This window comes from Petaurus breviceps, unplaced genomic scaffold, assembly GCF_028583685.1.
Source record: "Petaurus breviceps papuanus isolate PSGF00001 unplaced genomic scaffold, PetGlider_PUasm1.0 90784, whole genome shotgun sequence".
NCBI classification, from domain to species: domain Eukaryota; kingdom Metazoa; phylum Chordata; class Mammalia; order Diprotodontia; family Petauridae; genus Petaurus; species Petaurus breviceps.
In genome coordinates, this window is record NW_027187345.1 from 11881716 (window position 1) to 11908731 (window position 27016).

General features: G+C 35.7%; 1 protein-coding gene across 4 annotated transcripts in view; it reads right to left on the reverse strand.

The window, feature by feature from the left end:
• The window catches only part of STXBP5 (syntaxin binding protein 5), a 202417-nt gene extending 175681 nt beyond the window's left edge, over window positions 1-26736 (reverse strand). For 3 of the 4 annotated variants that reach the window (XM_069069727.1, XM_069069725.1, XM_069069724.1), the window contains exons 1-2: window positions 25946-26736; window positions 23444-23541 (exon numbers count right to left, since the gene is read on the reverse strand). In XM_069069727.1, the coding sequence (XP_068925828.1) occupies window positions 23444-23541; window positions 25946-26104 (257 nt within the window). In that variant the 5' untranslated portion in view covers window positions 26105-26736. The remainder of the gene's footprint in view (window positions 1-23443; window positions 23542-25945) is intronic. The other variant, XM_069069726.1, reaches the window with a different exon arrangement.
• Between the last annotated feature and the right edge of the window lie 280 nt (window positions 26737-27016).

The following is a 27016-nucleotide window of genomic DNA, read 5'->3' on the forward strand; positions in this document are numbered from 1 at the left end:
AGAACTGAATAGAAAATTTGACTTTCAAATACAAGAGTCAAGAGAAGTATAAAAACATAAACTGGAAAGGGAAAGCATAAGGGACTTAAGTTTAAACTGTTTACATTCCTACATGGGAAGATGATATTTGTAACTCATAAGACCTTTCTCATTATTAGGGTAGTTAGAACAAGCATATATAGACAGAGGGCATAGGTGTGAATTGAATAGGAAGGGAAGATATCTAAAAAAATAAAATTAAGGGGTGAGAGAGGAATGTACGGGGAGAAAGAGAAAGGGAGAGGTAGAATGGAATGAAATATCTCATTTAAAAGAGGCAAAAAAAAAAAAAAGCTTTTGCCATGGAGGGGAAGAATAGGGAGCTGAGGGGGAGTAAGTGAACCTAATTCTCATCAGAACTGGCTGAAAGAGGGAATAATATACATACTCAACCAGGTATAAAAATCTACTGGGTATAAAAACCCTACAGGAAAATAGGAGGAGAATAGGATAAGATGACGGGAAGGGGAGGGGGTAGTCAGAAGCAAAACACTTTTGAGGGACAGGGTGAAAGGAGAGAGAGAACAGAATGAATGGGCAAGGAATAGAAGAGAGGGAAATACAGTTAGCAATAGTAACTGTGAAAAACATTTTGAAGCATAATTCTCTGATAAAGGCCTAATTTCTCAAACATATAGAGAACTTAGTCAAATTTATAAAAATAAGAGTTATTCCCTGATTGATAAATGATAAAATGACATGATCAGTTTTCAGATGAAGTAATCAAAGCTATCTATAGTCATGAAAAAATACTGTCACTACTAATTGGAAAAACGATAATTAAAACAATTTGAGGTACTACTTCATACCTATTAGATTGGATAATAGGAGAGAAAAGTGTTGGAAGGGATGTAAGGAAAATGAGACATTAATACACTGGTAGAGTTGTGAACTGATTCAACCATTCTGTAGAGCAATTTGTAACTATGTCCAAAGGGTTATAAAACTCTGCATATCCTTTGCTCTAATGGTATTACTAGATCACTATTAAACTAGGTTTACATGTTAAAAGAGATTTTAAAATAAAAAGAAAAGGACCTATATGTACAAAAATATTTATGGCAGCTCATTTCTGAGGGTAAAGAACTAGATGTTGAGAGGATGCCCATCAACTGGGGAATGGATGAACAAGTTGTGGTACATGATTATGATGGAATGCTGAGTTGAGCTCTTTAGAAAAACCTGGAAAGACTCACATGAACTGATGCAAAGTGAAATGTACTATGCACAAAGTAACAGTAATTATTGTAAGATCAGCTGTGAATGACATCACTATTCTCAGCAATCCAAGACAACTCTGAAAGAATTATGATGAAAAATGCTATCCATCGGGGTGGCTAGGTGGCACAGTGACTAAAGCGCAGGCCCTGGAGTCAGGAGGATGTCAGTTCAGTTCCAGCCTCAGACACTTAACACCACACACACACACACACACACACACACACACACACACACACACACACACACAAAACTAGCCGTGTAACCTTGGGCAACTTACTTAACCCCAACTGCCCTCCAAAAAGCAAAAAAGAAAGAAAAATGCTATCCATCCCCAAAGAAAGAACTTTTGGCATCTGAATACATATATTTTTCTGAAGCATAAATATTTTAACTTTATTTTTCTTGTCTATGTTTTCTTTCACAACATGAATATTGCAAATGTTTTTCATTACTACATATATATTATAACCTATATAGAATTGCTTGCCTTCTCAATGGGGGTGGGATGTGGAAGAGAGGAAAGAATTTGGAACTAAGTTTTAAAAATGAATGTTAAAAATTGTTTTTACATGTAGCTGGGGAAAATAAAATACTAAATAAAAATAAAAACTTTTAAAAAAGAAATTGGGAGACAAAAATAATGAGAACCTAAGACTTTATCTAACTGTATTTATCATTACTAGTTCTTTAAAAGTTGAAGATTTGTCATAAATATACTTTAAAATAAATTAACTCAGATTACTATATTCATGTAAATCTATGACTGTGTAACGTTAGGTGTTCCTCCAATAGATACAGATCACAACCCACCCATGCACTCCCCTCCTGTGTGACTGACTCATATTCATTCAAAAATTCCCAGGGGGGTTACCTACTACATTGGAGTCCTTCCTTGCTTTTGCTTAATATTTGCAAAGATTAATAATTGGGTGCCTCTGGCTATGTGAATATTCCTCACCCTTGCCATATTGTCAACCCAGTTTTTCTTCTTGTCATAATTTATTGATAACATCTTTTACTCCAGGTCTTCTTCAAAATTCCTCATTGATTATATATAGTAGTTTGGTCACCCCTACCATTCCCTCTCCATGGCTATCTGTGGGTTATTCATCTTTAATTTTTCAGAGACTATTGTATTTCATGGCTTGCTAACATTATAACACCACCAAGAGATAGTTGGTATTAAAAAAGAGAGACCTTTTTTTCACAAGAAATTTAAGAGTATTGAAGAAGTTTTGGGATTGTCAAAGAAGTTTTGTAATGTCCTAAAAGCAATCCAGATTGTTTTCTCTTGTTTTATTCTGGGCCCAACTATTCTATCTGTACTATCTGTTGCAAATGTATATGCTGACAGACAAGTCAACTGGTGTTCCATTCAAATTCATGCTTCATCCCATTTAATCTTTCCTGTGTGGATAGATGTTCAAGTCAAACTCATGAATAGGTGTATATATATACACACACACACACACACATATCTCTTCTGGCTCTGCAATGTCCTGGAGTTTGATGCAGTGAGCATGGTATCATCTGTAAGCAGGAATATCTGGAGACTCCTGGTATCCAGAAAGAATCACTCTCTAACTTAAATTTTGTTTTCAATCTCTTCTATCACAATGATCAATAGCTTTGGTGGGCATAAATCTCCATTTTTATATTTTGCCAGATTATTTATGAGAAGAAAGTCATTGAATGAGATTATTTCTCTTGCTATACCTTTCACATAATTTTAAATGATACTGATGTATCAATGAGAGATATACTGGTAGAAAGAAATTTTTATTATTCTACCAAATCAAATTGTTTTTTCAAAATCAACAATTATATAGCATAATATTATAATCTCTACATCTATGGAAGTGGTCCATTATGGGGTATAGCTTGTAAAAGCCTGCTTGTGCCCTACTAGGATGCTCAATGAATATGCCCTCATTTCGTGTATAAATGACTAGAATAAAGATTTATTATAGACTGGAGAGAAGGCAAATAGGTCAGTAGCTGTTTTGGTTTTCTTAGCTATCTTTTTGTGGAATGTTAATATGGTCAGAGGTTTGGTTTTTTTTTTTTCCATGCTTATATTATCTTCCCCTCCACCTGATATGTTGTGATTTAATACACCAATACTATCACCAATTTTCTCTGTTCTAACATGTATTTCCTTTACATGCATTCCAGGTGCTTTTCCCTTCCCTGTTCAAAGAGCGCCATTTCTAACTCCTCTATAAAAACATCCAGGATTGTGACATTTATGTTGGATTATATACAGTAGCTCCATTATCTCAAATGATAAAAAGTTTGCACTGGTAATTCTTATAAATCTTTTACAATTTTCTTCTATTTGTCATCCTTCTATTTTCATCTTTGAATAATACCCTTTGAGTGGTTTTGCTTAGTTAATTTCATGCTAAGCTTTCTTTAAACTAGTTTTATACTCCATAACTTCTCCCTACTAAATGAAACAATACTGCTTGTAATCATCCATCAAACTTCAACAGAGTGACTATTAATCTATCTTAAGTAGCATAGCCTTTGGCTGCCATACATATCAGCTAATAAGTCAAATGTTTGCTAAGATACTTTGCTGGGTTTTTTGGACTTCTTGTGGCAACAGATTTACTGTGGTTAAACATTTGTATAAAACTATTGTAATCACTATTGATGTTATTTCTAATGTCCTCTTTCCATTTCTTAATGCTGAATGCCTGTTAAAATATTTCTGTAGTGCATGATTTCAATTATATGCCATATCTTTGTTATTCTTTCTTCTTTATTTTTGCTGATTCTAATCTTTGCTCTGACCTGAAATCAGTTGGAATTATTCATCATTAAGCAAAAAAGGCTAAAAAAGCAATTTAATATGCTTAATGTGGCATTGTAGATAAAGAGCTGAATTGAGAGGTGAGATTTGGGTTCAAGTCTAACCTCTAACAGGCACTGGTTGTGTAAGTCCAGGCAAATCACTTTATCTCTCAATGTCTTTGGTAACTGTAAGTTACAAAATACTTGCTGATTTGCATTGGTAGAGGAGCTTCCTTACTCCGACGTACACAAATGAAATATCTGTGAATGTGTAATTTCATTCAGTGACTTTTTCATTCATATGAGTAATCCCTACACTTGCAAATATGGTCCACCAATTCTTTTCCTAAAGACAGTATAATGCTCTTAAGGTGTAAGGCTTCTCTGTGGTCTTCAAGTTTTTAGCCTCTCATTCCTTTTTCCTAAACTTTGCCTTCCTAAAATGTTTTGTGCATCCGCGCCTTTTCACATCTGTGCACTTAAGTCACCAAATTATGACTTAATTCGGAAGGTCTTATCAAGTTTGAAAATTTCTCTACCTTTTTAACCTCTGCAATTCAATGGTGACATTTTTGCAAATACTTATCAGAACTGCAATACTAGATTATCAGATATCTCATGAAATAATGTTCTGTGTGATTAATTCTCCCATTTACCTGTAACTTCCTTCTTTTTTCCAGTTTTGTATATAGTAAGAATGACGAGAATTATTTGATTCAGCAACTCCATCCATTTCATCAATGGACAAAGATCTTTTACTTAAGAGTATCAAAATTTAAGTTATTACAAGTGATTCTTAGTTAAATTAAAGTTAATACAATGTGATTCTTAACACCTTCTGCTACTTGTTACTCCACTTTGCAGCTGACACTACTTAAGTAGAAGGGCATCTTCCAGGGCTACGTGGTGTTCTGTGTTTTTCTTTGTTCCAGGGGTGCCCATGGCCAAAAGATTCATCAACTGACCAGCCTACTGGTAATGAGTTTCTCTGTACTTCACTGGACTAGTCCTCAGAAAATAGTCTGCTGCCATTCTCAAAGTCACTCTAGAATGATAGAACCTGCCAGAGCTTACACTCTACTGGCATAGCCTTCAAGGTCACCTCAGGTCATGCTCACACCATGATGAGACATCACAGTAAGATTCTGTGGAAAGCATTATAAAAAATACATAGCCACAGATTCTATCAAAAGCACACAAATTTCCATTCTTAGATAAACCAACAGATTTTTTGAAACAATTTCACAATATGAAAACTATAACAAATAAAGGGAAACTCTGAATATCTTTTCTCTTTTTTTCCCTTTTCAAAAGGAAAGGAAAAAAATGTCCTAAAAGGAAATCAATTTAGCACAAAAATACTGAGGTAGTCGATGCCACTGGATTTATAGTCACCTTTGGCAGGGCACTGCTGTGAAAAAGCAGAGTTACTGCCATTACAAGAAAAGATTATGTACTTTAAAGAAAGAGCAGAATTAATCATTCCCTACAACAGACAACCTAACCCAGAATGCCTTTAAAAATCAAGCAAGTCCACATATTTGGAAGGAAAATGATGGAAAAAAAAGAATTATCAGTCTACTAGTAATGAAAGAAAGCCAAAAAATATATAATAAGTATTCAACAAATATCATTTATAGATGAACATATATAGAACAAATATCATTTATACTCAAGTACCATACTAACATGTTCACCTGGACATGCACATAGTTTCAACAATCAACAAACTCATAGCTCCTCTGTAATTCCTCGATTATCACAGACTGTCTCTATAACATATTTCCAATGACAGCTATTCAACAGTTCAAATCAAGCAAACATTTATCATGCATCTACCACAAGGCCTTTTGATAAGTGAAGGAGGTAATAGAAAAATATTAACCTATGACCTATAATGGGTAAGAAACACAAGATCTTAGCATTTCAGAAATTTTTTTAAAAAGAGTTGTTCCAGAGACAGATCTACGTCCAAACAACAAATTATCAAAAAGTGATAAAGCAATACCTATAAATCTTATGGGTTTGTCTTTTTTAAAGTAATTGCCCAAAGTACTAACCCTATTTTAGAGAAAACTGATGGAAGCAAGTAGTAAAAAGCCTGAGCACCAAAACCAAACTATCCAAGATACATCTATATTATCTATCTTAGGGAAAAGTAAGTGTGGTTGGCAACTATTAAACCTATTTTTAAAGTACGTCTGCTGCCAATTCCTGACTATAAGAAGCATTCTTACTCTAAACAAAACTGAAAAAAAGAAGGAAATTTCAGGCAAATGTGAAAATAAATCACAAGGGAGATTATTTCCCGAAATATCTGGAAATCTGGTATTGAACTTCTGATAACTATTTGCAAAAAGGCCACCACTGAAAGTAATTTTTGCATATGCACCAACATGAATTGCTGAGGGCAAAAAGGTAGAGAGAAATGTGAATTATTTTCTCAAAAGGAAAAACTTCTGTATGAGTTTACTGGAAGTCAATTTGCCATGAATCTATTGCTAAAACTAATGAAATGTACTCAGAAACTTTTACATAATCTCTACCACAGTTGTCATTCTAGTTGTCTCCTTAGAGCATCCCTAGAACTAGGTTGTATTATTAATGGTGTGGAGAAGGGTATTGGGGGGAAGGATTTCCATAGATATTTAAAATTCAAAGTTGTTTTTTAAAAATAAATGTTTATATGCAAAAGCTTATACTAGATTTATTAAACAAATTTTTAAAAACAAAATAAGACAGAAAAGTAGTGATTTTGTAAAATTAAGGTAACAAAACTGACTAAAAAGTTTAACTGTATATGGAGACAAAACTAATATATTAATAGGAACTGTTCCAAATAATACCCAGTTATAGTATGAAAGCAGACAAAAGAAAAGTAAGCACATCATTATATTAGTAATAATACACTAATACCATGAGGTCTCTTTCAAAATTACCAAGAACAAAAAAAATTCCTAAACCAACAATTATTCTTCACATGAAACAAAGAATCATTAAGGAAGCCTCTTATCAGTCAAAAGGAGTATGGAAGAAAATATGGGAGAGAGCAGATTGGAGGAACTGATATCCTATGGGACTGCTATTTTGGGGCAGTGGGTAGAGGAAAAATGGAGAGGAAATTTGTAACTCAAAATCTGGCAGAAATGAATAATGTAAATCAGAAGTTAACAAAGCATTTGAAAAACAAAAAAAAAAATTAAAATGAAGCCTCTTATCTCCTTGCTTGGAATCTATATCTTAACACTAATAATTTGTACTCAAAACAACTTTTAAAAGAGTCAAGGACAAAATCATCAATAAATTTCTTCCAAGCACACTCACATGCATGCATTACCAAAGTTGTCTTACTTAACACACGTAACTATTTTGTATAATTCTCATTAAATATATTTAGTCATTAACAATTGGTTACTTAAGTCTTTATTTAATTCCTATATTAATTACACAATGGTCACTATGGCTTCTTTCCTCTACATACAACATGATAATTATTCATTCTGAAGACCTGACTCATTTGGAACTATACTGTATCTTACAAATGTCAGATGTTAAGCCTTGCTATCATCTATTCATGAAGAAAACACCATTCAACTTCATCCCGACTACCAGAAAATCAATTCTAAGATAGTCCATCACGACTTGTTATTCCCCTAAGAAAATTAACAATGAATTTTAATTTCTACACATAAGTTATTAAAAAGGCACCTGAAACTCATTAAATATATTTTTATTAAAAATAAAATTCAAGCAATAATAGATCGAGACTTGGAAGGTATCTCAGCAGCAACATAGTCTAACATCCTCATTTTACACATGGGGAAAATAAGGGAAAGCAATGTTAAGTAAATTGATCCAAGGTCAAACAAGTAGGTGGTATTTGAACCCAGAGCTTCTGACTCCAGAGAGAGTACTTGTTCTATTGTATTATGTTTATATATATATATATATATATATATATCACTTTCATTTCCAAATATGTTCCTCACCATGTCCTACCCAATCAACTTTCTCTTCTGATAAAAATTTTAAAAGAAAAACAGTTCAGCAAAAGAACTAACACATCAAATATATGTTACGCATGTGTATGCAATATTCCACACTCTCAGTGTCACTTCTTCCCCCCTCCCCATTAGCTCTGCTACTAATAGAGGGATGCACATGTATCCTCTGGGGCCAAGTTGGCAAAGAATACATACTTAAACAAAATTCAAGATTTCATGAGAAAAACACTAAGAAATCAATATAAGTGAGTAAACATCTAAGACTATGGATACAGTAAAATAAGACTAAGCCAACGTGACTACTGAATCATAATAAATGGAAGCTGATAAGTAAAAAAAAAAATTTTAAAGGTCACAAGTAATAAATCTTCATATAAATTAAAACCCATCAACAAGAACTTACTACTAAGCACTCACTATGTGTCAGGAAATATTCTAGGCTCTAGGTATATAAATAAATAGAATAAGACATTGTACTTGCAAGTAGCTTGCATTCAACATAATTTCATAGAAATTAACAATTAGCACCTCTTTTCACCAGAGGGAAAAAAATTTAAATAAAATTTAAAATGAATTAATTAAAGCAGAGAAAATTTGTTAGATATAACAACTTTCTCACAAAAAGCGGACATCACTAGCATTGTGAGGCAGGCTTTTAAATCATTTCATGAATTCAGAACAGATTTAAATGAGATACGATTAAGGAACAAAGAAGTACTAGATAACTTTTAGAAGGATCTTCCCATTCCATATGCTTTAATGATTACAGGTTTCAGAAAAAAAAAAATTAGTCTTATTAACACAACTGTAGTATAGAGGGAAAAATAATTTGAAGTTAAACAACTGGCTTCAAATCCTAACTGCCACATAAGTAGCTATGGAACATCAACAAATCACAATTTCTCCTTAGTCTCATTTTATCATTATATAAAATAGGATAAATAATACTTGTCTACCTACACACTTCATTGATAGTCATGAGGGGCAATATGTCATAGTGAATAGAAAACCTAGGTCAGAGTAAACAAGAAGTTGGGTCAAATTATTTCAATGACAGTGTAACCCTTAACAAATCATTTAATCCTTCAGTGTCCTAGATGAGAGGCATCAAATAGATGATCTACATGACATTTATGGCTCACAACAGTCCCAAGAGGCTCCCAAACCAGATTAAAATGCAATTGAGAAATATTTAACAAAATAAAAATACAACAAACCATAGGTAATAGTGACATGTGGTTTTCTAAGTCATTATGAGGTTGGTGCCCCGCCCCATTTCTGTTTAAGTTAGACATCAGCGTCCTAGATAACTTGAAGGTTTTTAAGTTACAAAACAGTTTAGATTGGTAAGAATCACAAGGAGTCTCCAGTTCCCTACACTAATGAAATCACAAATCTGCCAAAAGAAAAAAATTTACCTCACAGCACTGTTCTAAGGATTAAAAATGAGAATTATAAGAATAACTAGTTTCATTATTATGAATTTTAAAATGGAAACAATAATTATTAAGCAGACATTTTTGCTTCTTTGAACAACAAATTGTGGTGACAGATAGTTTAACTAAAAGGGTCTTAATTTGTCTTAGAAAACACATTATCTCTAATCTTCTTTAAATGCCTTGTCCTCTTACCACCTATGAAAGCAGGAGAGATATTGATAAGCTAGAGAAAATCCAAAAGAGGGCAATCAAGGGAATAAAGGCATTCAAAACCATACAAATGATTCCGTTTGTTGTAGGATATTAGGATGTTCAACTTGTAAAAGGAGGATAGCAGCTTTCAAATGTTTAAAGAGTTGTCAAATTACAAAGGATCAGACCACCCTACACGTCAGTCAGTAAAAAAGCATTTATTCATCACTTACTATGTTTCATGTAGGGAGATAAATTTAAAGTTCAACATATGGAAAAACTTCTTCATAAGCACAGGCAATGGAAAATAGAATAAACTGCCTCCAAAGATGGTAAATTTCTATAAAGTATTTTATAGAAGTGCTAATTAATCTCTTTTCAATGTCATATAGAAAAAAAATGGAGCAATCTAATTTTCCAATGTCCTTCCTAGATACTATCTCCTCTCTGGATTTTCATAGTGTTGCTCTTCCTTGGGTTTCCTATCTGTGTAGCCATCACTGTTGTTTTCTTTGCTGTATCCTATACCATATTTTAGCTACAGGAATACTGCAAGACTCTGTCCTGGACCTCTTCTATCTCTGTTCCCTCCCAGTGATCTCAGTTCCCATGGGTTCAGTTATCACTATGCCATCCAGTTTAAAATGTCCAACAGGGTGATGAACATGAGACTGGAGCTGAGAAGAGAGACTAAGGATGAATAAAAAAATTGGAAATCATCTACAAAGAGATCACAATTAAATCCATGGGAGCTGATGAAATTATCAAGTGAGATAATATAAAAGGAAAAAAGAGCTTTGTGATATCCCCAGTTAATGGGCATGATGTGGATGAAGATTTAACAAAAGAGGCTGAGGAAAAGTGGTCAAACATGTAGGAGGAACCAAGAAAGAACTGTCTCAAATCCCCAAACAGGAGAAAGTACACGGAGACAGTCAATATTGTAAAATATTAAAGAGACGTCAGGGATAACTATTTCTGAGTATTATAAGTTTTGCTCATTGACAGAAATTCTCTTCACCCCCTAAATCAGATTAGCATTCACATATAAAACCTCAAAGAAAAATTATAAGCTCAATAAAATGGGCCTTTGTCCTCTAACCAAAAAGGACATCCCTTACTCAAAGAAATCCCATGGCCAAGCAATTCGATAAAAACAAACCAAAAAACTCTGTATCCAAATGACAAGCACTTTCTTAAGAGCAAAAGGAAACATACAGCCCAGGATGCCTTACCTTTTAGAGTCTATGAGTGCCAATGAGCAAATTGTTATTCTCATTACAGAATTATTATTCCCTGATTTAAGAGAACGAGAATCTGGTTGACTTTTCAATTTAACTAATGTCCATTCAATTATTTTTTTCAAAAAATATTGCCAAATCTTTCCAATACAATAGCTATTTCTGATTCAGATTAATATGACAATAATCAGTATATCTCAACACCTTAAAATGTAGCTTTATAACTCTTAAGCATTTACATTAAAATTAGAATTTGGGAAAACACATTTGGGAGGAAAAAATTACTGTTTATATAATAGATATTCCTCAAACAATGTGTCAACAATAAACTAAACATCATAAAGGCTATCTCACATATAATTGCTTCACTTGAAAATTAAAACTACTGGCAGGGCCTCAATGAGTTGCAAGCTGACTAGTCAAATTCACTAAATACAAATCAATAAAGCATTAAGGGTAAGTATAAAAAGAAATAATCAGAATTCATTAATTTTTTTAAAAGAAGCTTTAAAATAGTCTGGTGGCAGTGTGCTTCCATGCAGATCATGACTCAAAAACAGAAGACTTCTCTCCAACATCCTCTGTCAAAATGAGACTATTTATATCAAATGTACTTATAGCAGCTCCATGTATGATTAAGTATAAATACTGAAGAAAGATACAACTTTTCAGGTGGAAGGCAATAAGCTATAGTCTACTATAACTACTGTAACTATGAAAGAGAATGTTATCTTAACAATGAATTCAAATTTCTGGTGTTTATAGTAGATATGTTAACACAAAAATTAAGAGAAGTTCACTCATTTCATTCTCATATAGCATATCTTCTTCAACAGTATTCTTTACACTACTCTCTACTTTAACTGATGATTCAGAGAATATCTACCAACTCAACAATTACACATTATCAATTCAATTCTATTTCATCTTGTCTAAAACATGAACAACACCCAACCTGGATTTTATGTTACAGATATAAACTATATATGAAATTTCTATAGCATGAAAAAAGTTAAATTTATTTCTGAATATATTTTGCCAATCAGTTCCTAATTTTTTATTAAATACCTACTATGTGTCAGACATTGTGCTAAATGACATATTTTGCTAAAATAGTCTGAAAGAATGCTACACTTATTCCAGTTGAAGAAAAATTGTTATATAATAGTGATCCTATCTCTGGCTTTTTAAACATCTACAAGTGTATTCTATTATTTCAATGGATAGCAAGAAAATTTCATAAGGAAATTCAATTCTTTCATTTTAAATTAATCTACACTTCTAGGAATTGTTAAGAAAATGAAAAATAGCATAACTCCAAAAATATTGGGAATCATTACTCCAGACATTCGGATTACCTCACTCAGGAAAAGTACTTTTAAAATAGATGCTACAAGGCACTACTTTAACATCAGATGTTTTTCCATCCCTGGCTCCCTCCAACAACCTTTTACTTGACTCATGTCCTAAACTATAACATACTGGATAAGAATATTTAACATAATTAATTAAATATTACAATCAAAGACATTATTCTTTTGTACATATCACTCTATTTCATGATATAGTATTTTTTAGCTGAATATGATTTTAAGTAAAAAATACATGAAAAAAGTAGCCGTAAAACAGAAATGCTATTTACAAGGCTGGGGTAAAGCACTGATTAAAAGAGGGTAGGGGGACAGCTAGGTGGCACACTGAACAGAGCACCAGCCTTGGAGTTAGGAGAACCTGAGTTCAAATCCGACCTCAGACACTTACCACTTACTAGCCATGTAACCTTGGGCAAGTCACTTAACCCCAATTGCCCTGCCTTCCCCACTCCAAAAAGCAACCAAAAAAAAAAAAACAACAACAAAACTTAAAAAGGGGGGGGGGGCAGTGGAAGTCCCTCTTGTTTTAAAAGTCTATCTGTTCACTGAATCAAAGAAAAAGGTACAAAACTTCTATAAACATAAAAAGGATTGAATGGATAACTTCCTTTCTTCTCTTTAACTTCTGTTCATATAAGCCAAAGTTGAAGTTGGCCAAAACACATACCTCCACTGTTAACTTTCCTACTTAAACTCAAACCAGTAACTCTGGAAAAATAGTAATAAAAAATGGCCCATTCTCTTTTGTTTCTTTTAAGTACTGCCATTATGATTCTGTCAAGAGTTTTTGTTTGGTTAAAAAAAAAAGCCAAGTTTGTAGATTTCTTCGATGAAACTTCTTTATCAATTCCATTAATATGCTGACAACACTAATACTTGTTATGTTATTTGATAATGCTTGTCCTGATTTTTTATAGTTATTTACAATTCAATTTTGCTCAATAACAGGTACATCAACTACATACCTGAAATAAATGTTAGTAATAATTCTTTTTAAATACTATTTAAGTAAAATTTATCTACTTAAAAATAAAGAAAGCTAGAAGATAAGGTAGGATTTAGCTACATAACCCAGGAGATTCACCTTTAATGAAAATGGAGGTTTCCTTTTATTCATACTACCCTTAAAAAGCTAAGGATTAGGAGAGTCATGGGACTATTTTTAAAAATTGGAATGACAGTCCTTTTCTCACCAGCTTAGTTCGGATGCCTAATAAGAACTCCAGTCATATATTTGCTAGAGGGCATTTCCACTTCAGTAGAATCATAAATTTAAAGCTAGAAGCTAAAAGTTCATTTTGTCCAACCCCCTAATTTCATAGATAAAGAAACTGAGATCCTCAGAGCCTAAATGAGTTGCAATATGGTTCCACAGGCAGGAAGTGGTCAACTACAATTTGTACCTGGGGGTCTTAACAACAAATCCAGTACAGCTGCCATTGTACCATGATTAATCAAGTGAAGTTCAAATTCAGAATGTTTAAAAACAAATTTTACTTCTCAAACCAACTTCACCTCCCCAACATCAACATTTTTTCTCTTCCATATTTACTGTCTCCAACCAAGCCTTCACATTACCCACAATTATTTTTCACGCTCTATAATCAAGTGCTTTCTGATCTGTTGCTTTTCCATTAAGTTTCTTTTACTCAAGTATTTCTTTTCTACCACTCCAAATAACAGAGTTTTAGAGGTAAAAGGAACATTAGAGATCATCTAGCTAAACTGTCTCTATTTACATGTAAGTAAATGGAAGCCCCCAAAATGCTAAGTTATTTGCCCTAAAGTCAAATCATTCTATACCACAATTCCAGTGGTCTTTAGAAAACACAGCATTTATAACATTCTCTCCCTTAAATCATAAATTCCTCCTGACTGCTATATTAAGTTCAGGTTGGCATTTAGGTATTCAATTAATTAGCTATACTTTACTATGAAAAATTCTAGAATCTCTCACTCCCTTCTCCCCTTTCCTAAGATTTCCAACTCTAATTCTTCTTACAATTTCTAATAAATCATGCTACCTCCTGTCTAGATTGCTCTCCCTACCTCCAACCTCATTGTTTTTGCTTTTTGGACGGGGGAAGGTAGGGCTATTGGGGTTAAGTGACTTGCCCAAGGTCACAGGGCTAGTTTTTGTATAAGTGTCTGAGACTGCATTTGAACTCAGGTCCTCCTGACTCCAGGGTTGGTGCTCTATTCACTGCAACACCTAGTCACCCCGTTTACCTCCAACCTTTTAAGCAATCTTAGTCCTAACATTTCCTGGAAGGCTCCCTATTCTGTGAAGCCTTTTTAATCCCAGCAGGATTATTTCCCTTTAGGAAGATTTCCAGCAGTCTTCAACTGCCCTGAATTCCCCAACTATTTGATATTATTATATCTCATCTACGTAACTACACTGTAAGGGCAGGAGTCTTTTATTTCTTTCATAGCCTTCACAAAAGACAATAAAAAAAAACTCCAATGGTATAGAATCATCTTCAAAAGCTTAAGAAAGACTAGTATACTCCATTCAAAACAAAGAGCAGATTCCATATCAAATTGAAGCATCTCTACTGAACTGAATTTTTATATGCCATAAAAACAAGCCAAGACATCATCAGACAAATGCTATATTTATCTAATAATATTTGTGTAGTTAAAAACTTAATCTAAATCTATGAAAATTGACTACTAGCCAGACATGGTTAGGGAAAAGGGGAAAGGAAGAAAATTTATTACTAGAGCTTTCTGTACAGTCTTTAAAACAGATACCTTCAACACCCTCAAATATACTGCATATGGTTATGTACAATATATGAACCATAATCTAAGGATATCAGGAAATCATGACATTTTATTTTACTTTTCAGTAAAAACCCTCTTAATTTTATGCATGTACAAGTGATAATTGTTATTTTCTTTAATTTCAACCAATACACTTTCACATACTCTTTTGAAGCCAAGAAATTTAGGATTTAAACATGCATTGTATAATGATATTTTTTAAAAGTTTCCATATATGAATTCAATAAATATGCTAAAACATTTTTTCAAGTCCTCAAATTTTTATCAATTTTCCTCTATAGGCATTATGAAATAAATACAGAAATACTGCTTTTGTTTTATTTAAGGTAGTGCAACTTGGCATAGTCCTCAAAAACATTTCTGACATTATTAACTCAGAGATTAGAGAACTAAGTGTCTACTTGCTGAGCATATTCAAGGTATGCCTCATCCCACAACATTTCAGAAGTAGACTATGGGGCTAGTGTCAGTTCACTCAGGCTTAGGAGAACAAGGAAGTTCACACCATTAAAGTCCTTGACACTAACAAATAGTTCAACAGTAGAATCTGGTAAGGTTCTACTAAAGGACACATCAAAATAAGAGGCATTACCATCAGCCTTCATTGCAATTAAGGACCACTAGACATTTCCATCTGACTTGTAACTGAAGCTTCCTACTATGTGCTGCCTTCCTCTATTAGAAGATTGAGGTCAAGAGCAGGTAGTCTTACTTTTATATTTGTATCCCCAGTACTTGACCCATTTACACATTCATTTGCCTAATAATATAATTACATAGTCCAAATTCCTATCTTAGTCTTCTATCAGCCCTAAGATCATTCTTCCTCTTTTCTCAAAGACTAATCTAATTCTTCCTTAACTTCCCCACTCCACCTCCATACTGACATAAGTGTTGAATCCTCCAAAAGGCTGTATTCCCAGTTTATTTAACTTCCTTCAATTCCCTTAACCTATATCTTTACCTTCCCCAGCAACTCTTAGGGATGATCATACCCTTGATTTCATTATTACCAGTTAGTATGGCAGAATGTAGGTTCCTTGGAAGCAAAGAATGGTTCATATTTTTGTCTTTATATCTTCTCCATTTAATAAGTAGCTGGCTCATAGTAAATACTTAAATGTAATCACTTTTGACCAACCATTTAATTCCAATCAAGCAGGGAGGGGAAGACCCTCAGGGTTGCTGTTCCAAAGAGAAAGTTACCATTGACATTAACTCTAAGCCAGGAGAGCCCCATTCCTTGACTCACTTACAAGAAAAGGTCTTATCTAATATCTGGTCACTGGATCCAGATGGCTCTGGAGGACAAAGTGAGGCTGGTGATCTTGCACAGCTCTCCCTCAAAGTCAACTGCAAGTCATGTTATCACTTCCCTGATGCCATGGTCCTCTTCAAAAATGAAGGACAAACACAACAATAATCTCATTCCATTTGATGCTCAAAGTTTACCAAACCCCAATGCTGTGTTAACCCCCTACAATTCCCTAAATCTGCTTCTACTTATTAATAGCTGCATACTATAGATGAAAGTCAGGCAATATGACTATCACATACCCCATAACTTTTTTCAAGCCACCTATACTCACTATCTCCTCTCAGCAGAGAAACATGCTTCCTGTTTTACAGAGAAAAGCCATTCATCGTGAGCTTCTTTTTCTTCCATATGTTATACCTCAAAACCCTCAACATCACGCCCTAGTTTCTTCTCCTTTACCCTAATCTCTCAGAAAGAGGTGGCTCCTTTTACTTGCATACTTAATTATATCCCCTCTTATTTCTTTGAAGATTTTAACCTTTAAATATTTGCCCTCTGTGAAATCAATCTCTTCTCTTTTTACTCATTATCAATCTGCTTTTTCTACTATCTAAAAACCTGCCAAGATCTCTGAAGCTTTAAAAAAAAATCTTTCTTTTAACCCCACTACACTCTGATATATCTGTCCCATATCACTTGGATTAAAAAAAAAGAAAGCCTTCATTAAGTGTAAGATGGAGGAAGCATTGTTGGACAGCAGTTTTGAAAAAGATCTAGGGGTTTTAGTAAACTGAAATCAGCAACCCAAAAAAAAGTTTATATAATCTTGGGCTTCATAAAGAGGACATAGCTTTCAAAAACAGAAAGATCCCACTGTATTCTACCCTCACCGGTTTCTTTCTATTGTATTCAGTTCTAGGCATCAAAATTTTAAAATGATACTGATAAGCTAGAGGGCTTTGAGAATGGCAAACAGGATGGTAAAAAACTTTTGAGTACGTGTCATATGAAGATAAGCTTTTCGAAAGAACTACCTGGAGAAAAGAATATACAAGGGGACATAATAACTGTCTTCAAGTATATGAAGGGCTTTCAAGTTGAGGAACAATTAAATTTGTTCTATTTGGTTCCAGAAGTCTGAAATGAGAAGTAATAGATGGAAGTTGCAAAGATGTAAATTTAAGTTTGAGTGGGGAAAAAAAAAACCCAAAACACATACAACCTCACCCCTCCCTATCTTGCCCAATCTTCCTAATAGAGGCCTCCAAAAATGGAATGGGCTGCCTCTAGAAAGGACTGCCTTTCTTTGAAGGCTTCCAAACAAAGGTTGGACCATAGCTTCTCTGGCAGGAAATTCTCTGATGGAGAACCAATCAGGTCCCTTCCAGATTGCAAATTTTGTGATTCTTTTCTCTTTCACGGTCAAATTCCTTTCTGCATTCACTGTCTCCATTACCCATCTCCCAATTCTTTCTGACCCACTGCAATCTAATTTCTAACACTACTACTCAAATGAAATAATTCTCTAAGATTACTAACAATCTCAACTATGAAATCAAATGGTGTTTTCTAAGTGTTCTTCATACTTTATCTCTCTGGAGCTTTTTATACTGACAATTATGCCCTATTCCTGCTATATCAACCTCCCTCACTTCAGTGGGACAGCTGCTCTTTGGATACTCCTACTACTTATCCAACTATTAACTATTAAATCCTGCCAGTGGACTCCCAGATCCACTCTGGAAGAGAGAGTGATGAACTTGTGTAACTCTGCCTTACTTAAACACAATACAATTCACCTGGGAGTCAAGACATCACTTGAGGTGTCCTCTTTGAAAACAAAGGACAAGCAACAATCACCACCTCCTAGTAAATCATCCAGGCTTGCAACCTCAGCCATTTTTTCTCTCTTATCTACAATTAATAAGTAACTAAATCTTACCAATTTAAATCTCCCACATCTGTCCTCCTATTCCCACTCATACCACAATCTAGTTTAGGCACTCGCCATTTCTTGCTTGGACTACTGCACTATCCTCATATCTTGGTTCAAGTTTCTTCCTTCTCCAATCCATCCTCCACAGTTGTCAATTTAACATTCCTAAATTAGACATGTGGCAACGTCTCACCCTAGCCCAAAAATCTTGAACGGGACTCTGTTTCCTCTAAAATAAAATACACTCCTTAATGTAGCATTTGAAGCAATCCAACTTTCTCAAACTTTCTACTTTGATATTTTATATTACTCCTTCCTTCATAAACCATGTTTTAGTCATGCAATCCTACTAGCTATTCTCTAAACTCCATAGTCTATCCGCATCACTGTATCTTGCATAGGCCCCATGCTTAGAATGCAATCCTTCTTCCTCTCACCATCTTAGAATGCTTCACCTTTTTACTCCCCATGCAGAGCTTGTTCCCTCCTCATATTATTAGGCATTTATAAACAGGCTGTACTCCAGCACACTCCCACCACATCAAGTAGAATATAAGTTCAAGGGTAAGGACCATTTTTTTCTTTGTATCCCCAATAACTAGCACATAGTAGGGAATTAATAAATGTTTTCTCAGTTTAAAGACATTATAATTAATAGAAGATTAATATGACTAGAAGAAAAGATATCACAAGAAAGCAGTCCTAGTGGAAGGAAAAAAAGGTAGAGAAACTAATGTCATGAAAATATAAAAACATTCTCATTTGGCAAATATATTATAATTTTACAAATTAACCAGAAACTTAACATTTCATAACTATAATCTTTGTACAGTTGATGGATTTCTTAGAGTTCTCCAGCTATGTCATTAGCTGTCCTTTAGTTATGAAATAGATACAATTTCACACAATAAAACCTTTTTAAGATACTCAATAAAAGGATCTATACATAGTAAATTGAGCAGTTAGGTTACATAAGAGATTGAAAAATAAAGATGATTATTTTTATGTATCTTAAAAAAACTATATCCTGTTCTGTCATTTTTAACAAATTAAATTTTAAAATTACTCAAATATTTCAAGAGTTCACTATTTCATGAGCATAGACACACCTTCTAATAATGCTATTAGGTGGTCATGAGTTGTTTCGGTTAAAGAAAAAAGTATAATCCAAGAGCTCATATCTTAGTGATTGGCCTCTCAAACTTCTAAGCTATTCCAATAAGAGACACAATATTTCTAGGTTCATAGGTACATAAAAACTAGAGCAGAAAGAGAACTTAAGAAGTCATTTAGATCAACACACTCACTTTATGGATTAAAAAAACAGAGGTCCCAAAAGGTTACATACTTGCCCATGGTCACAAAGGTGGTAAGTAGTACAGGAAGAACTTAAACTAGGGTCCCTCAGTCTAAGGCTTTGGATATCAAAGTAGGACTTTCTAGGGGGCATATTTTAACATAAAGCCAACTAGTTCTCTGCATTTCAAAGTTGAAAGAAATCTCAATGGCCATCTAGTCTAATACATACTTGTAAAGAAATCCTTTCTACAAAATACTCAACAATACTGATGTGAAGACCTAGAATGGAAGGTTTTTTTCCCTTCTGAAAAGGTCAATTAAAAAGTTTTTCCTTAGCTAGTTCTGCCCTTTAAGGCCCACTTTCTTCCTTCTTTCCTTTCCTCCCTCCTTCATTTCCCTCCCCCATCTCCATCTGTCCACAAAAGGTATCATACTCTGCCCAAAGGAATGGAAATTTTGATCACTGAAACCTTCTCAGATATTTTGGGGTTTAGAGGCTAGAATTCTTTCTTAAGGATTATGCCTTAAAGGGAAATCACTCTGGCTCTCAAAGAAAGGCCAAGAAGAGCTCTCAGCCCAAGCCTCAGTACCGTGTTTCCCCGATAATAAGACACTGTCTTATTTTTTTTTTTTTTTGGAAAGAAAAACACCAGAGGGCTTATTTTCAGGGAAGGGCTTATGTTGTCCTGCCTCAGCTCTCTTCCTCGGCACTGCTCTCAATGGCGCCAGCAAGCAAATCACTGGGGAAGAACAGGATGACACGCTCACTGCTGCAGCTCTGATTGGATGCAGCTCGGAGTGCGGCGGGCGTTTGGGGGGGGGGGCGGTGCATACAGAGGGTACCGTAATGCAGTGTGTAGCGCAGGGGATCACCTTCACTACAGTAGCAATCTCAATAGGGCTTATTTTCGGGGGAGGGCTTATTTCACAGGAATCTTACACAGTAAGGGGAGGGCTTATTTTTGGGATAGGTCTTATTATCGGGGAAACACGGTAGGTCATGGTTTGGGCCCTAGGTTAGGGCATTCTGATGGCTCAGAGTGAATGTAAATAACAATTGTTTCAGGTTTGGCCAGAAACCCTGAGGGACTTCCCCTCCCAACTGATTTTTCTCTTTATTTTTTTTGACTAGGTAAAAGAGGCCTTTCTCTATCTCATTACTTACCTAGCTTTCATCACCAAATGGGCATTGCCTCAGATAAAATGAGACCTGGGAAAGACTTTAGCTTAAAAAGGCCAAGGTCTCTCTCACTATATCCAGGGCCATCTCCAGTTGTCCAGATCTATGTCTTGCCATTGGACCCAAATGGCTGAGGAGAAGAAAATGAGGCTGAACCCTCCCTCACTTAAATCAAATTCACTTGCAAATCATAGCGTCACCTTCCAGTCATCATGATCCTCTTTGAGAACAAAGGACAGATAAACAACAATAATTATGGCATAACTCCTCCTACATACTAGATATTCCCCAAGTGTCTTATAATTGCACAAATGCGTTATCTTCATTTTTCATGTATACTTGGCAAGAACTATGTAAGTAGGTGCCCTTCCCCATACTCCCCCCATTGCAGCCTCTGAATCTAAGTAGTTAATATCCTTAAAATATATGTAGAGGATGTCCCAAAAGCTTTAGTGTGGTTTTAAGCTATCTGAAACTGTACTAAGTTTTGGAACATCTTATTCATATTCAAATGTACTAGGAAGAAATTACTCTGTAACTCAAATAATCAGGATCTGATGTTTTGTAACTATATATTCATAAGTAGCACTTACTTATAATCATACCACTTTAACAAAAGGATAAAACTACCTATGAAAGAAAGTCAAGAATCTTTCAAGAAAAAATTCTTTAATTCAAAGAAACAAAAAAAATCACCCTCAAAAATTGCTCATAAGAAAAAAAAACAGAAAAATATCCTTTCGAATACCTGATTTAATTAAACTTTAGTAAATATTTCCTAGAGAAAGAAAAGCTGCAGGCCTTAAATAGCTGGAATAAAACAACGTACAACTGAAATCACTATACCAAGTGTCATAATATCATCAATCCTTTCTGATGCTCAAAGAATAAGCTTTCAGTTACAATCTCCATTTCAAATGACAAAACAGAATTCCTTATGAAGAACATTCTTGAACGTCGGATATAAAATTATTTAGATAATTGAGACCAACTACTTCACCCTAAGTTATTCAGAAATGTTAAGCAAAAGTAACTATTGCCCTGACATTGGGATACAAAGTCTATTGTTTAAACAAATAATCCAAGCATTTTATGAAAGTAGATGTAGTCTAACAAAATTGTGGACTTGTCCTTAAATATTATAATGGATATAGATTAACTACTACAGTAGTTCTATGAATGGCACAGCTTATTCAGAAGTGCAGTCACAGAAAACACATCAAGAGAATTTGAAGACTTTATTGTCTACATTTTAAGATGTTAAAATTAACCACAAATGAAATTTAAATTCTATCTCGATTACGGTTTAGTGCTTCTACTAAAGCTAAAATCAGACAAACCCCCCAAAACAAAAAGTAAATAACTAACTTTGTTTAACTAGGTGATTATTATTGCTTGTCCTAGTGCCTTTTCACATTCTATTAATATCATATTACCTAGCATCGGGTAGGAAATGGCTATTATACTATCATTTGTACAGCTTGAGCTAAAGCTAAATTTTGACAATAAATGCATCTGTTGTTAGTTAAATGATATAGTTATTAATAACAAATAAAGAACATAATAACATGGTATAAAGACAAATACCTAAGACAAATATTTGGAAATGAAAATTGTCTTTCTGGATAATTCAGATTAGAAGAAATTCTGAAAAGAAATAATATTTTCTACAAAATGTAATTTACAAAAAAAATAGGAAGGAGTTTGGAAAAGTTTTGCCAAATAAGATATTTTATCTTTCTCTGGATGAACAAGCAATGCAATATATTTTGCCTCTGTGGCATTATTTTTTTTTCTTAAATACAGTTAACCAAATTAAATGTTTTCCACATACTAATTTTTACAGAATATAGTAGGATTTAAAAGGGTCTTTTTAAAACAAAGTTGTCTTGTTTTGTTTTTTAGTCCTCAGCATTCTATATTTATTATATTTGGATGACTCTTCAGATTGACAAGAACTGGAACATCACTTTTTAATATACCAATTTTAAAAGTTCAGATTCATCTAAGATTGTATTATACTTTAATATCTAAGAACAGCCAGTGTATATGTAGTTCTTTAATATTTGCAAAGAATTTTGCATATACCACATTTGATCACAATCAACCACCTTGCAAGAAAAAAAAAACTTCAGGCACTGTCATTCCTAGAGAAAACTGGACTTCAGAGAGGTTTAAATTTATCAACTAGAAAGTGTCAAGGTGGGAAATGAACACTAAGTCTCTCCCTCTTAATATTCACTATACAATGATACTACACTAATATGCACGAGAAAATCTGCAGATTTCTTCTTTATTTCTTTTAATAAACAGAATTCTTCAAACTTAACTCCTTCAACAGTTTAAAATATAAAGTGTTGTAGCAGATGCTACTAAACTATTTCCCCTTCCCTTCTTAAACTTCTAGCTCTTTTCAAAGAAAGTTGAAAACTACACAATCTTAACCTTGTGTTTGTGTATAAAGGCTGTAAACCTACAAATGAAAGTAACAGGACACACAGACACATAGAGAATATACCAATCACCAAGGTTAGTACAACCCTCCCTTCTCCCTTTATTAAACACCTGATTGTCACTTTCTAAATTTAACAGGAAGTAACTCTGCTCAGATGCAGTTAAAGAAAGGTTAGATGGAATAAAGTCAGATTTTAAAAATTAAAATGAAAGGATACAGCCTTAAAGCACCAGTCTGAGTTCCAACTGCCAGGATCTTCTGCACAGGATCAAATGCCAAGGCTGAGGGTTGATAGGGGAATCCATGGCGAACAGTCTTGGGATGAGGAAGCGACGAAAACAGCAATAACAGACAAATAAAAAAGGGGGGGAGTGAGAATTCATTATCACATATTAGAACAGTATATAAAATATATTTTAGAAAAAAATAGTTACTGTCCAGAACACCTTTTCATGTTTGGAAACAGAAACTGTTCAAAATTGGCAAAAAATCAACAATATGTGAAATTGTGATTTTAGTTAATGTCTCAAATGTTGTTACCCTAGAACATCTTCCCTTTGCATATCTTCTCTCTGGAGTGGCAAAAAAAAAATGCCTGTCATTTAAATCATAGAACACTTCTACACAAATAAAAGAAGATTGGAAACTTCTAATAAAATAGCCAACTGTAAATGAAGCCATTAAAGTTATTAAAAAGAAATTGAAGAACAAGTTCCATTTCTCTTAGTCAAATCCCTTCAAGATCGGGTTCTATAATGGAAAAAATAAATACTTTTTCTCTCTCCCAGGAGCCTGCTTTCTAAAAAGAACTACTACTCTATTTTAGGAAAATGTTTAAAAAAGTATAATCTCAAACAACTCTTTCAACAATAATATTTCTATGTGATTATCAGTTTGTAAACTTAAACCCTAACAGAAGAATATTTATTTCAAGCAAATTAATGGGTGAGACTAATGCAGGAGAGGCTTATATATTTCAAACATTTAGCATCTCCCTTAGGCAAAGCACTGTGCTAGGCCCTAAGAATACAAAAACATAAAAGAATACAATCCCTTCACTTTAGGATCTTAATATCTAATGGGGGAGTGGGGGAAATGAGGAGACATATACAAATAAATATGATACTTAGAATGTATTTAAGTAAAGGATGAGTCTATGAAAAACACCAGAGAAATATTTGTAGGAGTTTTTAGAGGGAAAGCCTGTTTTTCCTAATGAAAATTAAAGTCATCATTAACAGTTTTCCTCTTTAGAATATCTATGTAGTGGGTACCAAAATCTACCTACAAGTCTACTTTACAGCTATATTTAACCTTTACCTACATATATTTTTAAAAGCACATACTCTATCATATATAGAATGTCTTTTTGGGGGAAACAGTATCATAGGTATACTTTGGCCAATATAAAGCAATCGCCTTTCACTTCAACACTTTTCAAGGGAACAGCAGAACTTAACACAAGTATACCTAATTATGATGTCACTTTTATTAAGTCCATAATAAAGACAGAGCAATAAGGCTAAAAGTAGATTTGAACATCCTCAAAATAATCTGTCTATATGAAGGCATGTGTTTATTTCAGATGATAAAAAATATCAATATTCAAATTAACTTATATGTCTTATTGAACAAGGAACTAATTTGCTGCATCATCCTTCCTGAACTTAAGGACTTTGGCTTGTGATTATTACACCATTACAGGCAAGAATCCCAATATTAACTTTTTATATACCAACATCACAAAAAATGACCCATAAATTCAAGTTAGAAGTCACCCGCAGTACATTTTAAAGAAGAATATGCAAGGCACAGGTGAATGCCAAATTTGCTAATTAAGTCTGGCTGTCTGTTAACCAATCTTCATTAGAAGTTATTTCCAAAGGAGGCCACAAGGGTTTTATGGTTGTGTCTTATGTTTCAAACACACACACACACACACACACACACACACACACAACCCTTCCAGAGTATTGCCACCGATGCTTCCAAATACCAACTTAATGGTCAGCATTATAAACGAGGCAATCTTAGAATCACTGTTGCATTAACGAAAGGTCAGGAGAGTTCACAGTAAAGAAGTTGGGGGAAATAGTCTCCTAAGAGGCTTTTAACCACAAGGTGTTTTCTAGGGCTCAATACATATGAGGAGAGGGAGAGGGGGGAAGGGGAGAGGGAGAGAGAGACAGAGACAGAGAGGGAGGTAATTAGATAGATGAATAGATAAATAGATAAATAAATAGATATGATAAATTAGTAGAGCGGAACAGACAAATATAAAGATGGATAAGCAGATGGATAGATAAGCGCACAGGTGAAAGGCTAGATAAATTAAATACTGAGATGGATAAGTAGATAGATGGACAGAGAAGTAGACAGGTGGATAGATGATTGATAGATAAGAGAGAGGAGAGTGGTGGGAGAGGGATTGAGAGAATGAGAGAGTGACACAAAGGGAGAGAAAGAACGGTAGAGGAAGAGAAAGGGAAAGTGTGAGAGAGGCACGGAGAGAGAAAAGGAGAGATCTAGTGCGGGGGAGGGGGAGGCAGGGGGGAAGAGAAGGGGAGGGGGAGAGGGGAGGTAGAGACAGAGACAGGGACACTGTGTCGCGGAGCCGGAGAAGGGTCTCCATGGCGCCCCGCTTCAAAGGCCAGATCGCTTCCCAAGCCTCCCGTTTTCCGCAAAGCCCACGCGCGGGCCGCCCCCTCGAGTCAGTCACCTTGCAGAGCTGGAAGTGCTCGGACTGGAGCGTCTCCTGCACTTCGTTCTCCCGGCTTCCAGGCTGCTGCTGCTGCTGCTGCTGTTGCTGCTGCGACGACGACGACGACGAGCCGGCGGTCAGGCCGTCCAGCACCTTCCTGATGTTGAATTTCTTCATGGTCTCCCCGGGGCGCTCCCTTTTCCCCTGCCTCCTTCTTCCTCCTCCTCCTCCTCCCGCGGCGGCCGCGGCCTGCCCCCCAGCGCCTCCGAGGCCCCCTAGCGAGAGGTTCAGAGGGAGGGCAGCGAGCGAAGTCCCCCGTGGACGTGGACCGAGGGAGGGGGGAGGGCGAGCCCAGGCGGCAGTTTTGACAGGATGGTCAGAGGCAAGAAAACGGTGGGAGAAGAAGAGGAGGAGGAGGATGTGTGGGAAGCAGAGGAAGGAAGGAAAGTGGGAGGAGAGGGTGAAATATCCCAGCAGGAAATCCGCGACGACGGGAAACACCCGAGAGGGCCGCCGCGCCCAGACAGACACACAGACGGACGGACGCAGGGAGGCCCGGCTCGCCCCTTCCAGCGGGTTCCCCGACTGCTGTGTATCGGCTGCTGGTGCCGCTGGTGCCACAGCCGCCGCCGCCTCCTTCTCCTCCCCTCCGCTGGGAGGCAGCAGCGGCAACAGCAGCAGCAGCGCCCGGGTGACAGCCGAGCCCGCCCGACTCGCCCGCCCGCCCGCAGGCTCCTCTCTCAGGCTCTCCTTTTCCTCTGTCACCGACAGTCTCTCCCCCTTCACCTGGTGGCGGAGTGGCTCCCGACCGCGCCGCCTCCTCTCACCATCCCTTCATCCGCCGCGGCGGCTGCAGGAGCAGCCGCCGCCGAGTCCATGGCCCTTGCCCTGCCCGCCTGTCTCCGCTACCCTCGGCTTCTTTTCTCCGGGCCCCCGGCGGCTCGGGCTCAGGATCTGATTCAGGCCGCCGCCGCAGCTGCGCCGCTCTCTCCCCCACCCCCGCCCCCGCCCCTCCCTCGGGGCCCCCGCCCCCTCCCCCGCAGCGTCTGTGGCAGTTCCTCCTCACTCTAGGCGTGTGCGGCTGTCAGT